The 18794-nt window shown below is 25.1% G+C and overlaps 1 protein-coding gene across 4 annotated transcripts; it reads right to left on the bottom strand.

The window, feature by feature from the left end:
- Window positions 1–790: 790 nt before the first annotated feature.
- Window positions 791–17865, bottom strand: LOC107163645 (uncharacterized). Of its 4 annotated transcripts, XM_015511164.2 has the most exons (18): window positions 17623–17864; window positions 14914–15119; window positions 13238–13579; window positions 12969–13171; window positions 12126–12221; window positions 9964–9988; window positions 8756–9041; window positions 5682–5719; window positions 4536–4639; window positions 3788–3937; window positions 3515–3710; window positions 3246–3442; window positions 2930–3063; window positions 2614–2862; window positions 2329–2520; window positions 1707–1846; window positions 1444–1639; window positions 791–1375 (listed from the first exon to the last, which is right to left on the bottom strand). In XM_015511164.2, the coding sequence occupies exons 2-18, from the start codon at window positions 15059–15061 to the stop codon at window positions 1195–1197; spliced, it is 2877 nt and encodes a 958-aa protein (XP_015366650.1). In that variant the 5' UTR covers window positions 15062–15119; window positions 17623–17864; the 3' UTR covers window positions 791–1194. The 4 variants fall into 4 exon arrangements, with proteins under 4 accessions (XP_015366650.1, XP_015366648.1, XP_015366651.1 ...); XM_015511162.2 differs by having other exon boundaries at window positions 12969–13579; window positions 17623–17865; XM_015511165.2 differs by lacking the exon at window positions 14914–15119.
- Between the last annotated feature and the right edge of the window lie 929 nt (window positions 17866–18794).

Raw genomic sequence — 18794 nt, 5'->3', positions numbered from 1 at the left:
TCTTTGGTTTTTATAATTTCTAATACATTGTTTTAGAAACTATGAATAATACTGTTCAGTGTTAACTGTGAAAAGAAGAACTACTACAAAATTCAGAATATGAAAAATTATTTCATTTAAAATCTTTGAAATTAAATGACACCACTATTACACTGATAAGTTTAAAAATACAATTGTATACTTAGTACCTAACATGTTGTTGGTCTCCTAACATTATTAATCTGAAAGATAATATAATAAATATAAATAAAATAATCAATGGACACATAGTGATTCCTTTAAATGATCAATTTAAAATTAACTGTAACTTAAAATTTGGTTTTGGGCTTATTCTTTTTAATTTCAATAAATGGTTGATTTTAAAAAACAGTGATTATAATAACCAAAACTCGCTGAAATAATGAAGTTAAATCATAAAATAATAAACTAGAATGAAATATACAATTACATTTTGAAGAACCTCACTAATATATGTAAACACACGTATTTGCTATAAATTAATAAGAATAATTTCATAATTCATTTTTTAACTTAATAATTAAATTTAAATATAAATTGCATAATACTATTATTGTATATTTTCAATTTAGGTAACAAAATGTACAAAATAGATAACTATTTGTTTATTTTAAGGTCTGTGTGAACATATGTTTATTCAAGATTAACTGGTTAAAATAAATAATCCTGCCCCATTGAGTCATTATTATTTAAACAGCAAAATTAAAATACTTTTCACACATTGAACAATATTGTTTTTTTTTTTTTTTTTTTTTAAGAAGATACATTTGCATAGAATTAAATAGTTTAATAATTAATAAGAAAAAAACAAACAAAAAGTTGAATAAATAATAGTATGGATAAGATAGTAAATACATTATTTATATTTAAATGTAATGGGTAAATAGAATTTGAGAAGTTATGAATTTTAAGTTTTTATATAAAATGTATACAAGAGCAATTAACTATATTTAGACATTAAAATATCCTTAAAATTATAATCAACTAAAAATCAAATAATTTTATATTTGAATAACATATGTATGAAAAGTGCAAAGAAGTTAAATCACTTTACTTAAAAAAATAAAACTAGAACAATTTAACGATCATATTCTTCAGACCAATGTTCAAAAAAAAAAAAAAAAACAAAGAGCACAAATACAGGAATGTTTTGTGCTATGATTGACTGCTTGGTATTTAATATTTGCGTGACATGCCACTCATTTTGTAACTGTCAAATCTACTATCACTGTAGTTTGTTGGCACGTTTAACCCCATGTTAGGTATAACTTGATGGTTATTACCATACAAAGCGTTACTACTAGAACTACGTCCACTTATTGGCATAGATGAAGGATTGCTTGATGGACTGTTCCACCTACAAGAACAAATACAATTGTTAAATGGGAATTACCTATATCAGTAGCAAAAAAATTAAAATCATACTTCTCAGGTAGTGGTTGACTTGGACGTTGCCAAATGCTTGTCTCCATATCTCGAAAAGTATTATGTGACCATGGATCTGGTCTCAAACTTATAACCATATTAGTTCCAGAGCTTGAACCAACTGTGCCATAAGAATTCTTTACTGCAGTTGATGACCAGCTATTATCTTCAGTATTGCGTGATAATCCTCCATAGGCTGAAATAAAAAGTGTCATTGTGATACAGAAATAAATATACAATTATTAATTTTTTTAAAGACTTACAACTTTTGTTTGAATCATATAGTGAATGAGCATGTCTGCTACTACTTCCACTACTTGAATCTTTCCTACGAGATTCTTCTCTTCGATCTGATCGAACATCACGGCTTCTGTAATGTACTGTTGCTGGTTGAGCACCATATCTACAAACAATGAAACAGTGTAAAATGTTTCAATAATAATAAATATTTTTAAGAAGTAATTAAAGTTATGAGAAAATTTTAAGAAGGTTTTAATTATTTAAACTATAATTGTTTCATAAACCAGTACAAACATAAACGAATATCAAAATAATTGTTTAGCTGTCAATAGTCGTATTTTATTGTACCAAGTTCAAAAATACTATACATAACATTACATAAATTATAGTAATACAAAAGAACTTTGATTTAATAATATAAATAAAATGAAAAACATTAAGATTTGTTAAAAAATAAAAACTGTATCATTGCCTGTACAAACTCAGATAATTATTATTGAAATATCTAGCTGTCAAATGGCTGAATCTTACTTTACAAAATTCTTATAAACTGTAATCATTACTTATTACAGTAATGAAAATAAGAATTTTAAATAAATTATATTTTCTTCAGTAAATCTACAATAGTATGCAAATAAATATTACCTGATATTCACAGTAGAGTCTTTAGGTCTTGAAGCAGGTGGCGGAGGAGGGGATGGTGATGGCCTCATACGGCGAGACTCTGATGAATGCTGTTCATAGCGATGTCTGGATGATGTTATGTTAGGAGGCGGAGGAGCTTGATTCATATAGTCTGTACTAAGCTGGATACGAGAACTACGAATTGGTTCTTTTCTATATGAAAACCAAATGGAAAAGAAACAAAAGTGAATAATTGATAACCATGAAAGAAAATTACATATACATTTAAATAACATGTATTAGTACCTTTCTTCATATCGAGATGAATTTGATGAAGAATGTCTTTTACTTTGAAGTGGTGGAGATAGGGGCATAGCACGCTTTAGTAATGCCTGGCGCTTTGTTTCTTCTAATTTTTCTTGTGCTCTACGTAACTCTTCCTTTTCTCTTTGTAATCTTTCACGTTCTAAACGTTGATTTTCACGCTCCAAACGCAAAAGTTCAGCCTTTTCTTTTTCAATTCGTTCACGCTCAATTCGAAGTTTTTGTCTTTCTCTAAATAAATAAATGAATATTAATATTTTGGTTATTACAATCCAGAATTAGTATTCAAAATGCCAACTTTTCGAGGCGTATTGCTTCTTCTTTTTGTTTTCTTTCAATTTCTAATTGGCGTTCTTTTTCAATACGCCTCTTACGCTCTTCTTCTCTCATTGCTCTTTCATGCTCTTTTTGTTTTAGCATTTCACGTTCAGTCTAATAAATTAAAATAATAACATATCAAAAAAATTAACAAATTTTATAGCATTTTATATAATATTTATATAAAAATAATAATTGTTTACAAAAAAAAACTTAATTTTAGTCACCAAAAAATCGGAGCATCATCATAAAGAATGTATTGTTTATAAATTTAAAGAAACAATTAATTAGCTTACTTTCATTTTTGTTAAGTTTAATATCTCTTGTTGTTTTCTTTTTTCTCTTGCTAAATGTTCTCTTTCTCGTTCTAATTCTTTGATTCTTTCTTTATCACGTTCATTGCTTTTACTTTTAATGCTTCTGTCTTTTCTATGTTCATCACTTTCAATCACAATTTTAGAACGTTTTGGATCTTGATTTTGATTTTTTGACACTACACAAATGAAAAAAAATACAATTTAGATTAATCAAAGCAAGTTCATTAAAATACAAAATTAATACAAACCACGCTTAAGGGTTGACAAGTCTGGTTGTTTTTTAACATCATTAATTGTAATTTCTGGTCTCTTTTCTCTTTTTTCTTCTCGTTTATCTTTCTTTTCATCATTATTTTTTATTTTTAGATCATTTTCAGAATTTTCATTTACTTTAAATGAATCAGAACTTTTAGCTGTCACTTGATAACCATTGTCACGTTTAGCCTATTAATGATGATAACCAATGATTATTTTATTGTGAACTATAATATTTAATTAGGAAATAAATTTTAAATACAAACTCGTTCAACACTAATAATACGTCCGTGAAGTTCAGTCTTGTGTAAATTTTCAATACTACAATTAGCATCTTCAGCAGAGGATAATGTAACAAACCCATAACAACGAGCTCCTGGAGTTTTGGCATTTGTAACAACTTTTGCACCAACCACCTAAAACCACCGTACAGGGGTATTACTATATTTAACATATCATGTATGTATGATTCCATGTTAATGAATACATTTTAGTTCCATGTCAATTATAAAATATAAATTAAAAACCTTTTGGTCAAACAAAATATTAATTAGTATTTCAGAAAGATTTATATAAAAGTTTATTTACCAAATAATTCTATACCATGGAAAAAAATAATGAATAAAAAAAAAAACAAGCATGATGAAATTAAAAAAATTATAATGTACTAAATATAGTGAATAATTATAATATTTGGTCACAAACTGATTGACCAGTAAAATATAAATCAAAGCACAATGAATAGTATAAATATGGCAATCATATAAATGGAAACAAATCACTATAATTAGTTTCAGAGTGTAGTTTTAAAATTAAAATTTATGTTAAGAAATGTAATAATTAAATTTCATAATATTGTCAATAATTCATTTAAAAAAATATATATTTCAAAACGCTCATATCATATATGACGAAATAATTCTCAAAGATCTATGATTTATAACATATAAACCTACAGGATTAAACACATACCTATACAATAATAATTAAAATATAAATAATCAGTAATATTACCTTTCCATATTTTGAAAAAAGTTGTTTTAAATCAGTAGCCTTAGTAATTGATGATAAACCACTAACCCAAATGTTGCGTACCAAGGATGAATTATTTTTCTTTGCTAAAACACATTTTAAAAAGTAAATTATAGGTGATATCAAGTTGAAATTGTTTAGGAAACTCAAGTATGTTTAGTTTAATAAATCGTAATTAATTGATTATTTAGCATACGCATGAATAAGTATAATTTTAGAATATATAAATTTAAGAAATTAAAGAAGTTGAAATTTTAAATTTTAAATATTTTATATTACATATTACAAATAAATTTCAATTTATAAAAGAATACCTAACATAAATGTATACTTAATTAATTGTTGTTCCAGTGAATTCTCTTATAACAATCATTAAGAAGACGTAAGAGTAACACTGTAACTTATTATCTCCATCTTACAAGTGTATAACTTAGTAAATGTATACTAAGCAGAGCACGTATAGCTTCATTAGTTTAAAAATTAAAGTGAATCAACCTCTTCAGAAACTTGACAGTAAGAAAATTATATGTGTTTGTACGTGAGTTATTTAAGATAATTAAGTTTTTTAGAATTATGAGCATTTTTAATTTATTCTGAATTATACATAAAAACTTAATGACAATTCAAATAATTGTAAATCATCAAATGTCAATTCACTCATATTTTTTAACTAACGAAACTACACATGTTCTACTGACCGTAAATTTACTATTTCACATACTTGAAAGACAGGGATAACAAATGCCAGTTTTACGTCCTCTTAAGATCTCTATACTCTATTCTTAAGGTTTGGAAAAAAATCACAACGAAAACGTGAAGAGGTTCATGCATGTACATTTTTGTTGGCTGTCCACACTACTGGACTATCACAGCGGTACTACTGTTTCGAGACAGCACAGTTTTTCCAAACTTATTTGAAATAGTGTATATAGAATTGGTGTGTTTCAGCCAGGCTGGTTATATGTGAATTTAAAAAAAATAATCTATTTTTAAATATATAAATTGATTTAATTGATATATTATTATCTTTTATGTGTAAAACAGTTTTTATAAAACCAATACCTATTAAAATTATCTAAAAAGAACAATATTTAATTTTTTAAATGACAAAAATAAATAAAAACTTACATGTGTCATTTGATATTTGCTGAGACTTTGAATCATTACTGAAAATATAAATTACAAAAATGTTTATAAAAATAATTATTTATAATTTAGGTTAACAAACAATATACATTTTTTTCACACACAGAATGTAGGTATATTAAATTATTACTTGTTTCCACTTTAAACTTAACAAAAATAATTTATTAATATATTTTGCTAGTTATTATATAACATATACTTCAGACATAATATATTTTCTATGCATAAGTCAAATTGCATTAACTATATAATCATTGCCATACAAATTGCCACCACACAAAATTAATAGTATTTTAAAAAATATTCACAGTATTTTATACTTAGTTATGAGAAATATATCCAACACTCATGTCACTTGAAAAAATATTGTTTGATTTGGAAGAAGTATTTTTAATTTGTATTTGAACATCATTTGTATATAAATAGCACATATTAATCAAAATTAGCATTTCTTCTGTGTCAAAGTAATCCAACATTGATGACTTACCATCGTCTTAGCATAAAACCAATTTTTAATTCATCTTTAACTGATTTTTATCAACTGTCATCAGACAATTTAGTATCTTGAAAATTACAATCTTAGTACAATAAGAAATCTATTGTACAATTATTTCATTGAGCATTATTCTCTTTACTTCATATATTAACAAAAATACATAATTTGATATTAATAATAACTATAATAAGTATAATATTAGTTTTTTTTTCAACAATATTCATTAATAAGTTGATAATCCATTCTATTTCTGTATTGTATCTATTACTTCAAATTCTTTATTTCATACTTATTGACTTGTTTTTTTAATGTTTACATTGAAAAAATAAAAATCTCTTTTAAACGTATTACACTTGAAGTTACACTACGTAAATTCACATATTTTGTAAGTGACTTCTCTCTTCAGGAAATATCCATCTGTATATTTTGAAATTACCATCTTTATTCATCAGCACTATTCATTTCAATAAATAGGTTTGTGAATATTTACTTAAATATTGTATTTTATATTGTGTAAATTAAAAATTCAAGTTATATTCAATATGTATTTATACAAACCTTTATAAAAAATTCATATGCATATCATGCAAAAAGATTCTAAACTAAGATGTTTGATCAAAAACCAATTACTCAGTCATTTTGTACTGACTTTTTTTAGTTAATAACTCACTACTAAATTTCTCAAAAGTTATATATTATTTTTAATTCACCACATCTATGAATAAAATTATATCTATGTAGTATGTACCAATTTTCTATCTGAGTGATTCTTTCAGAAATAATAAAAATAAAGAACTTTTTATTTGAAACATTAACATATGTGCTATGAATTCTATTAGTATTAAGGAGATTGCAAATATACAGTTTATAAAGAGTTTAAAATAGACAATTTTCAAATTTTATGTATGCAAGTTTAGAAAAAGTGTGCTTAGTGGATCATTAATGTGTGTGTGAATAAAATAACGAAGCACTTCTGCAAGTGCACATACAAGTCACCGCTTTAGCATTGCGCATGTGAACAGTAAACAATGTAAACTCATTAATATGTACTATTTGTCGATTCTACCGATAGACTTAAAACAAAATTAGATTACTGAAAACGTATTTAAATTAATTTATATGTTGTCTAATTGAGATAGATCAAGCCACATTTTACGATATTAAATTAATTTTTTTAATATTCAAACAAAATTGTTTAAAGTAGATTAATTAATCACAAGTAGACATATTAATACATTTAATCAGTTCTCAGTATTATTGAGTAATAAGATTTGATAATCTGTATGACTTACAAGGTATTGGCACATTTGGTTAAAATAATTGTCTATTTGCAATCCCTTTAAGCATGGTATTGTGAAATCAAATAGTTTTTTTCTTGTAAAATATAAGATAAGGTAATTTGATTACGCAATTAATTTTATTTAGATTGAATTATATACATATTTAAGAGCATAGCCTGTCTTATATGATTAATTTATAAAATAATTTGAATCAAGTTATGAAAATAAAAATAGTGTAAATATGAACTTAAAATTAATATTAAAAAATAGTTTTTTCTACATACACAAAATGTATACCTCAATATATTGGGATGAATGAATCATCTAGTAAAAAAAAAGAGGATGTCAGTACACTTTTTATTTTGTCTCTCTCTAACCCATGCCCAACATAGATAAAACACTTAAAATCAAAATCTTAACAGTATGAGATTTACATTAACGCTTATAAGCTTTAATTTAATCTATTTAGTTTTTTGTGTTAACATTGAAAATACGTCCAGTACTAAGCAGTGAAAAATCATATAAATTAATCATTGTAACTATGTTAGTATTATACTATTATATATTTCAATTGAATCAAAACAGAAGGGTATAAATATAAATTAATTTTGGCATAGGATAATTTTGGGTAATACAGCTAGCACTTATTTAGATATATTAGATATATCTAAATAGGTGCTAGTTAGCAAATAATAAACAACTATTTTTATCTATCCGAATAATAATAAATAGTTTTAAACTCAAAATATGTATAATTAAAAGAAAATAATACATTTTTATCATTATTAGTTAAAAATATAAATTAAATACCAAATATTAAATAAAGTTCCATAAGAAAATGGAAATCTTATGAAATACTGAATTGATTACACAATACTTAATCAACTCCACTCAAATATAATCTATCTAGAATTGCCCAGCATTTGAAAGATTGGTACATACATTTCTTGTAATTAATAATATATATCCACACAACATTCAACCCAAAATTAAAAACACCTAATTTCTGTAACTATTAGAAACACATAATCTCCATTAGTACTGACATGCATGTTTGTACATGCTAGTTATTATGTACTAGAAGATGTGTTCATGAACATACAACTTATTTATCCATTAGCAGTAAATAAAATGGGATATTTGATCAAACTTAGCCGTATTAAAAAAGTATGAAAATCACAGTTTTATAAAACTTTTAATTGGCAGTCATATATCAGATCCTTGGCGCAATATTCCGATGAAGGGATAAAGTACCAGTTGTTGAGAGTTTCAAAACAAACCTCTGCTTATTGTCTGCTTCCACTTTATCTTTAAATTGTTTCTCCACTTCATTCTTCTCATCTTTGAAGACACTGACATTGATAAGAGGTTTTGCATTGCTGATGTCCTTGTCTTCTTTACGGGTACTGCGTGATTTATCTCCAACAGATGGTCGTTTTTCAGTTGTGCTACGACGGCTTTTGACCGAACCAGTTGTTGATCTGCTACTAGCAGTAACTGGATGGCAAGATTCACGCTGTTTGATCGATAAAGTTTCTTCTATGGTATGGTTCTCAATCGCTTCGTCTATATTGCGTCACACAAATTAAATATACATAAACACAAAATGCCCATAATATTAATAGTTAACATATAAATAATTGCATAATTTGAATCTATACTAAGATATATTTAATATATTTATAACAAATGTTAAATAATAAAATGAAATGAAATACTAATATCAATATTATAAAACAAAATTAAGGGTTTTAAAGGCATGGATTAAACATTTAATAAAATAAACTGAATATAATATTGATTTTAAATTATCTTTGATAAGAAATATACAAATAAGATTCACCCACATTTTCTGTGCATTTTTTCAAAATATTATAAAATTAATTCAATTAATTTAAACTAAATGATTAAGAAAATTATGTAATGGTATTAATTATTTTTTTCTTGTGTATGTCAATAGTTTTTTATTTAATAATTATATATTTTTTAGTTATTAATAACTTAATATTTAATTATAGTTTGAAAAAACAACTTTTTCTACTGAATACTAAATATTGTGTCAAAATTGTCAAACAGTTGTTCAAAATGTATAATAATCTTTGAACATTTCTTCAATGATTTTCAGGTTTCTTTTAGTTGAAACTTCATCAAAAATATGATAAAATTAGTTATTTCGTGGTCATATATCTGTCTTCTAGTTGTCATTGTTTATGCAGAATTTATACATTGCATAAATATAATATGTGTGTATATATATATCATAATAAAAAAACTAAATTGGTATACCAAACAACTAAAATGTAAATTGATATTGATATACATATACATTATACATAAAACAAAGTTTCTTCATTATCAAAATTTAATACCTTACTTAAAAATCCTTAAAAAAAAAATGTTAACAAAAAATACTTTGCATATTTTTGATGATAGATTAGAAAAAATATATATAATATAGTTTAGAGTAGTAGTTAAATTTATTTATTACCCTCTTTTTCAATATTTGTATCTTCCTGAAAAAAAACACCAGTAAAATAATTAATTGAAGTTAAGACAATAATATAAAAATATAACTATATAAACTTAAAAAGTAAAATGATTTCAAATACTTACGTAGGTAATATAATAAATTTAATTAAGGTATGAGGAGGTAAAAAAATAAATATTAATAAATGTCAGTGTCATACCAAGTAAATTTTAGGTAACAATTAATTTTGGTTTGTCATATAATATAAAGGATAAATTCCAGATTATTTTTTTAGTATAATAATAATAAATTCCACTCTACTTTTAAAATATAATTTAACATAATTTTAGATTCTGAGTGGAGCGATGAATGTATTGATTTTACCATGATGTGTGTTTTTATTTATTTATTTATTGTCTGTCATCACATTTTGGGGCAGTAAAAGTGCTTCGATTTTTGACTTCAGTATCTCGTTCGATCAGAAAGTGAATCTAGTTGGTACTTTGGGGGGTCAAAAGTGAAAAATACTTTTCTAAATAATCAAGAAAAACAAACTAAAAATTAAGGGAAAACGGGAAATTTTACGCACACTCATTTTTCGACAAAATCGATTTTGGTTTTTGATGTTATTTTAAAACAAATTACCATAGATACATGAAATTTTCACCGAATGTTTATATAAGTATATTCTATCCACCATGCAATTTAAAAAAATTTTTGACTTAAGTTGAACTATTCATAGGCATTTGGAATTTTCGATCATTATTAGTTTTATTTTAAATTAATATTGATAAAAATTTATTTGTTTGGCAGAAAAGCTTGAAAACTTAATACAAGGCTCTTAACATATTGTTATAATAGCAGTTGAAAAATAAAAGAAATTCATAGTCACAATTCTTTTTTATAAGCATTCAAAGTTTGAATTTTGACAAAATACGTAAAAATCACGAAAATTCACAAATTATTTTAAGCTAGAAATTCATAAAAAAATTCATATATCATAATTTAATACAAGATTCCATACAAGTTTTTCAATCTTTATCACAAATAAAAAGTCCACCGGAAATTCAAATTAAATTTTTATGAGCATTTGAAATTTAAATTTTTACAACATTGGATTTTCACTTTTAGCGATTTCCTTATTTTGGTGTAACTCTAAAACAAATGACCGCAGATACTTGAAATTTTGACTGAATGTTTATATAGGCATTTTATATATTTGATAAAATTTAGATTTGCTTTGAGGTGTTTACTGACATTTTAATTTTTCAACTTTTTTAGTTTTTTTTTCTATAAATATCGATAAAAAATTATTTGTTCGGTAGAAAAGCTTGAAAATTTAATACAAGGCTTCTAACACATTGTAACAATAGCAGTTAAAAAATATTAAAAATACGTAGGCACGATTTTTTTTTTATAAGCACTTAAAGTTCAAATTTTGACTAAATACGTAAAAATTACGGCAATGTTCAAATTATCTTAGATTAGAAATTCATAAAAGTTTTTCTTTTTAATTCTAAGATTTGAAAATTTAATACAAGGCTACTAACATATTTTTACAATAGCAGTTGCAAAATAAAAGAAATACCTACATAGTCACAATTTTTTTTTACAAGCATTCAAAGTTTGAATTTTAACAACATATGTAAAAATCACGAAAATCACAAAAATTCGCAAATTATTTCAAGCTAGAAATTCATAAAAAATTTTCTTTTTAAATCTAAGATTAGAAAATTTTTAATTATCTATAATATATCCTAGACAGATAAACCGTCTTTGCTCAGAATCGTTTTTTGTATACAATGATATAATATCATTGGATTCAAATTTAATTCAATCCATTACAGTAACCCACTTATAACCAACTGTACAGCAGAGCGACATCCACGACTGACTTACCCGCCTTTTTTTTTTTTAGTATCATAATGTTAAATATTAAAAAATAATTACTATGTAAGTATTATAAATACATTATTTTATACAATTAAATTAAATTTAAATTAAGTTCATATTGGAAGTAGTGTCAATGGACTCTCCCTTCCTTCAAGCTGTCCAGTCTGGTAAAAATTGTTATCCAAATTACTTATTGTATTTATGACTTATGTTATACAGATTATATATTTTTTCTTTTTTCTACTTTAATAAAAAAAAAAAAAAGTTTAAATCATAAAATATTAATTTACCTCATCAGCAAATAATTTAATATCATCTTCTCCAATCGTCAAGTTAATAGAATCTTCATTATTATCATCTTTGTTAAGTTCATGAACAGACTTTACCTAAATCAAGTAAAATCAAATATTTTACAATAGTTTTAATTGAATAATTTTAACAGAACTTGCGCTGATGTGTTCTGACCAATAAAAACGATTGTAAATATATATTTAGTCAAATCTCAATCATATTAACAAATGTAATTTATTTTTATTTTTTTAATAAAAATGCAATTTACACAACAAGCACAATGAGTAAGGTAAAGAAAAGTAAGGTAAGTAATTAACAATTTTCTTTAAGTCAACGTTGGGTAATTCCAAAAATGGAGGGAAATATAGACCGTTAATCAATGGATTTTGGTTGTTTTCTAATCCAGTAAGGAAAAGTCTATAAAATATTGCTGCTTCTTCCTCAACTATTTAAGGGCCATCAGACAAAGATCCGAGCATTCAAATCTTGTAAAGTTTGATATTTTGGAATGCTTAAATTTGGTTTGAATTTGATTTTTTATCAGATTTTATTATAGATACAACCACTACATAAAAATTCAGTTCACCGATAAATGTAAAAAAAAAATGTATAGAACTGTTAAAATAACAAAGCCTTCAAAGCATCAGTTAAAAATATAATCATTGAAAGTGAAGATGATAATGGTGAAGTTTTTAGATAAAAAAGCATTTTAATATGTGTATATACATTAAATATCACTTGGTTTATGATTAATTTCTAGTTTCTTGAATATTGGTTGCTAAGCTTTGGCAATTTTAAAAATTCCACAGCGCAAGCTCTGATACTTTCTAAATTAAACCTACTGTATTATGAGTTTGATTAAAGCTATCACTATTTTCATTTGTTTCTTCTTCATCAACTTCATGATCCAATTCTTCATATATTTCATGATCCAATTCTTGATCTTGAATATTATCATCCTCTTCTCTAAGTTCTTGTGTATCTTTTTTTGCTCTAATTACAATATTCTCATTTTTCTCTTCATCTAAATGATTAGTACATTCTTCTAAAAATACACATTTTTCATTAGTACCAAAATTACCTAAGATTGTAGTTTGTTTTATTTCATTACTTTCTATTTTTACTACAACATTATCAGTTTTTATGGAAGTTATTCCATCTTTGTTATTTTCTTTTATACATGCACTAGAATCTATTTTAATGATAGATTCATTTTTAAGAGATGGAATTAAACCTTTAATTCCGCTCTCACTTAGCTGAGTTGCATTAATATCAACTTTCTTGGATTCTACTTCAATAGCATCAGTTGTATCAACATTACATGTATTTGATATATCTGAATCCTTGGAATTAGCAATAACATCATTATTATTTGCTTGTTTTGAAATAATTTCATTTTTGTTTAGTAGATTTGAAGTCATTTTTTCAATTTTTAACTGTGGCACACATGTTTCTAAAAAACAATTTTAATTTCATATATATATTACTAACTATTTTAATGATATTACATTAAGTTCATTTATATGAACTATAATAAATAATTGCTATTGAAAAATAATTCTGGGCAAAATAAGTATTAATTAAAATTGATCTAAGATAAATAAAATATAAATATAAATATAAATTTATTAGGCAGTACCTTTTTTACGGAAAGTATTTTAGAATTTTTAAATACTAATATAATACATTAATACCTATTGTATAAGTATAAATAAATATATATTTACCCTTCAACAACAAAATTATTTATGTTTAACTTAAAATATAATATGATAGTTTAAAATAGATAAAATACAAAATAAAGAATACAATTGAAATAAGTATAGATATTGTAAAAATAATGTCAGTTCCTTGGTTTGTTTCTAACCACACCCTCCATAAAGACTTAAACATTGAAACAGTTGAAACTTTATGAAAACTTAGTTAAAACCCACTACAAAAAGTTTCATTCCAAATTACTTCATAATCTAAATCCTCTGATAACAAATCAACACTCAGCCACATTCCAGATAACCCCCCTCGTCGCCTCAAAATACGTTGGTGTCGCAACCTCCTAAACTGAAACACCACTCCATATCCTAAATGTCTCAACTCAAAAGGGTCCTATCACTGCATAGCTTCCCTTCTCATGTATTCAAAGTCACTATTATAATTGTAAATCTATTTGCTTATTGTATTTTATAATGTACAGATTGTAAATGTTATTGTACTAAAAAAAAAAAAAAAAAAAGAAGATATTGTAAATTTAAAATATATTATAATATAGTTCAGAAAAATGGATGAATTTTTCGGTTATCATACCCCAACGGTCGGCCGGCTGACAGCGGCGGCAGCTGGGATATACCGATTCCATTCTCGTACCCCATTATATTTATCTCAATATTGTCAAGTTTCATTGCCATACGAATAAACAAATAATTGCCAAAAATATCATTTATTTTAATAAAATAATATTATATGAAATTATATGAATACAAAGAAATTATAATAAAATATAAATACCAATAAAGTTTAATAAAACATCAATACAAAAAAAATTATAATCAATACTATATGAATACCAAATAATTATTTTAATTAAAAAATATTTTTATGATGGAGGCATTGAGATAAATATAATAGGGTACGATAGCGGAATCGGTATATCCTGACCGCCGCCGCAGTCGGCCGGCCGACCGTTTGGGTACGATAACCGAAAAGTACCATTTTATTAATTAAGAAGTGTGATGTCGGGGGGTGGTTCAAAAATATATTAAAGGTCCTATTTTACAATTTAAAACAACTTACTAGACTTTGGACCAGGTCTTTTGCCAACAATATTTGTCTTAGTTGTTTTTGAAGGAGTAACTTTTTCTGTGTCAGAAGTAGATACTGTATTAATTTCAGAAGATAACTTATTTTCAACACTTGAAGACTTAGAATTCAAAGTTAACATTTTTTTCTTTTTTTAAATCAAATTTATAGTTCTGAGTATCTTATTGTTAAAGAAGTGCCTAAAATAAAAGTAAGGAGATAGTTAGTATTAAATATTTAAATTTTATTATTTTCAATAAAATGTATCAATGTATAATTGTATCAACAAAATATTATTTATAAATTATCAAACATACAACTTCATAAATTGTAATTAAACTTTAGTGCTTACTAAAGAATGGCTGCATAGACGCCCTGTAGCGATTTACTCAACCGATATCACACTATTAACAGTTCCATAAATAAAACTAGGTATTGCTTGAATACAGCATACAGATCCATAAAATATCATTGATGTAATGAATATTATTTGAGGTTTAATTTATTTGTCAATCACAGTTATCAATAATTTAATATTTATTTCGATACAATAGGATAGATTAAAACGATCATTAACCTTATAGAATGAATAAATTACAGGGCTAGTAACAAATTTACTGACTGTTCTATATACCACCTAACTTAAGCATGTAAGTTTAGCATTGATTTGTATAATTGGTTATTATATATTTGTATATTAAAACTTAAAAGATTATTAACATATAACCAAATAATGTATGATACAAGATAGTAATTAAAAGTACATCCATGTTAATAAAAATCTCGATAAAAATAGAATTATAATAAATTAATTATTGTTTAAACTAATGGATAAACACAAAAAAATGTTCTGCTACCACTCAACAATGGGTATTTTTACCAGAATGAGAATATTTAATAAAAAACTAGGTTATGTAAGTATGTTAATAATGTTTAAAAGAAATAGAAATCAGTGGTTTATCTTAAATACATTTAAAAAGAAAAATTAAAATAAATAAATACCTAGTACATGATAATACTTGACAAGTTATAATTCTTCATATTTTTATATTCTATGTATAATGGTAGTGCCTACTTAAAGTGAAAATAAACTATTGTTATATCAAGTGATCAATTTTTGAACGGCTAAACTTTTATTAAATAAGTTTTGTTGTACTTTTTTCCGTTTTGACATTTTAATATTGTCTGTATTCAACTTTTCAAAAGCTATGTTAAAAGATCGCCAATGAATCTTTATTTTGGCTAACAACAGAAACTAAGAAAGTTAAGGTTAGAAGTACCCAAAGAGACTACATATCATGTCAAATTATGACACAAATGACAAATGAGATATATTTTATACATTAACATAACAACTCCAATTCATCATGGGTGGCGACTGTATATTTTAACTAGACAGGTTATAATAATAGCTAATTTATGATCAATGGTTTATTTAACTTAAATAATATCAAGGAAACTGAAAAACATTGCATGAATTCACAAGTGGAGCACATAAAGTAAAAATAGTAAATTAAATTTTTTTTACTCTATAATATCAACTTTAACAAATTTAATTCAATTCTTGATTTTCAAACCTAACAGTTTTTAACATCCCTAGATGACATACTAACAATTTTAAGGATTTATACAGTATTAAGTTTCATTCTATCAGTATCTGAACTATAACTCTATAGATAATAAAACTTATTTACACTATTTATCACTGATATTTTTTTAACCAAATATTTTGACTCAAAAAATATTGCAGGAGAGTTTCACTAGTCCAGACCGACTAGCAAAATGGGCTATCTTCTTTATGCACTCTACCTTGTTTTTCCACCCTATAACTATATTTTGATTTTAGACAATACATTCTAGTAATAAGTGAGATTATGTAAAATAGTTTTAATAACGAACAAACATTTTTTTGAATTAAGTAATAAAAATGGTTATATTATATTATCAAAGCACGTCTTCATTTTTTCGCTGTCTCGTTATTTGTCTCAATAATAATTATAAATAATAAATATAAAATGAAATATAAAAAATTTAAATTAAATAAATAAATATTATAATACTTGTGCCATGTCCCTCAGAAAAGCGTTAAATGTGTTTAACGTGACGTGAAAATATAAAACGCTGTATGAAATGTGAACTCAAGTATTGTCACCCAATGGCTAATTATATGATCAAAAAATATGATATGATGTAGGAAAAGAGAGTTGTAATCTTTAATAGTTTATTACCATTAAGTCACGATAATAAAGATATAAATTGTATATTAGAGCACATACAACAATCGTCCAATAATCGCAGGTAGACCGCAATCTGGAGTAGAGTGCATACAAGAAGATAGCCACAAAATATATATTATTAACATTATTTTTACAACTTGTAAACAGATTATGGTTATTTATAATTAATTTAAGTTATTTTTACAATTAAAACATTGTATTAATATTTTTACCTCTGGGTTTACCCATCTTAAACTTGTTTTACACTTTTAAAACATTAAAACTGATTACAATCGCAGTACCTTCAAAATTTAGTTGAAATCTGGATTAATAAGGCTACTGTTATTAAATGTTTATATAAATAAAAAAATTTGAAATTTTTAATAATATTTATCAATAATAATTGATTATGAAAAGTGATATATTATACTATGTACCTGTAAAGTTCAAATAACAACAGAAAACTTCATAAAAATGTTTTACTTACCTAATACTTCAATCTATAGTACAATTATTGCACTTTTAACACCCTTTGATGACAAATTTTCAAAACTTGCTATATTATTTTCATAATTATATTTATTTATTTTCATAATTGAAAATCTGTTTTCATAAGTAAATAACGGGCGGTGCAGCTGTACAAAATGTGCTAAACTGCAAACGACTATAGTAGTAGTCTATAGCTCTATAGCAAATAGCAAGTATACATCGTGTTTATGTAAATTCAGTATTTCTGATTTCAGTATTCTGTGTTTACTCTTAAGAATTATTATGATAAGATAAGATCATGGTAATCAATCAGTGTATCACTTTTAGGGATAATAAAATATCAATGGTGTATACACGTCTGGATAATATCATGACAACATATTTTATTTAGTCATGCTGTATCTTAGATCAATAATAGATCATAATATTATGACATAATAGTATACTAATCTAATCATCTGTTGTATATTTTGTGCTATCAGTAATCCGTGTTCTTCATGGAAGTTGGAGGATACGGAATCATAATATACGATTATACGATGGAGGATCTCAGAACATTAATTCAAAGGCTTATAGATAATATCTATAAACCTTGCATTAATTCTTACCACGGACTTCTATACTTCTAAATTTGTGCCTTTGTGACATAGACATATAATAGAAATAATTCTATTATTATGTCTATGCCACCAGTGGCGGTTATAACTGACTTTTAAGGGGGGGCGGAAATTATAAAATTCATAGGACAATAATGAGTCGTTGGAATTTTTCCCCAATATTTTGAAATAATCCAAAATAGGTTCACCTTGTACTTACAATTAAATAAAAAAAAGTATAATCACAGATGCACAGTTAATCAACCATTGTAATAATAAAAATCTAAAATACAAGCATATTATGTCTTTTTTTGTCTTTTTTTCAAAACGTGTAATAATATATGTGAGTTTATGAGTATATAGCGTTTATTATATTTTTAGATTTATATTAAGAGGACGCTACACCCGCATGTGTATTGTGTTGTCTCCGTCTTACAAGTGCGTAACATTGCAAAAACTGTTTCACACGGGAAAGAACCGAGAAAGATATAGTTATAACTTATAACTAAGAAACGAAATTTTCACCACATAAAAAGGAGGATTGTGTCTGAGCAATATCGTTTTTATTTTTTCG

This window comes from Diuraphis noxia, unplaced genomic scaffold (assembly GCF_037042655.1).
Source record: "Diuraphis noxia isolate RWA-SAM2 unplaced genomic scaffold, SU_Dnox_SAM2 contig0003, whole genome shotgun sequence".
NCBI lineage: Eukaryota > Metazoa > Arthropoda > Insecta > Hemiptera > Aphididae > Diuraphis > Diuraphis noxia.
Note: the sequence above shows the minus strand (reverse complement) of the source record. Positions and strands in the feature narration are given on the sequence as shown.

Coding starts and splice junctions, on each gene's coding strand:
- LOC107163645 (XM_015511162.2), bottom strand. CDS start 15,061: ATGTTAACTTTGAATTCTAAGTCTTCAAGTGTTGAAAATAAGTTATCT. Junction 13,580..14,913: donor AAGACCTGGTCCAAAGTCTA/GTAAGTTGTTTT, acceptor ATTGTTTTTTAG/AAACATGTGTGCCACAGTTA. Junction 1,376..1,443: donor AGTCAACCACTACCTGAGAA/GTATGATTTTAA, acceptor TTGTTCTTGTAG/GTGGAACAGTCCATCAAGCA.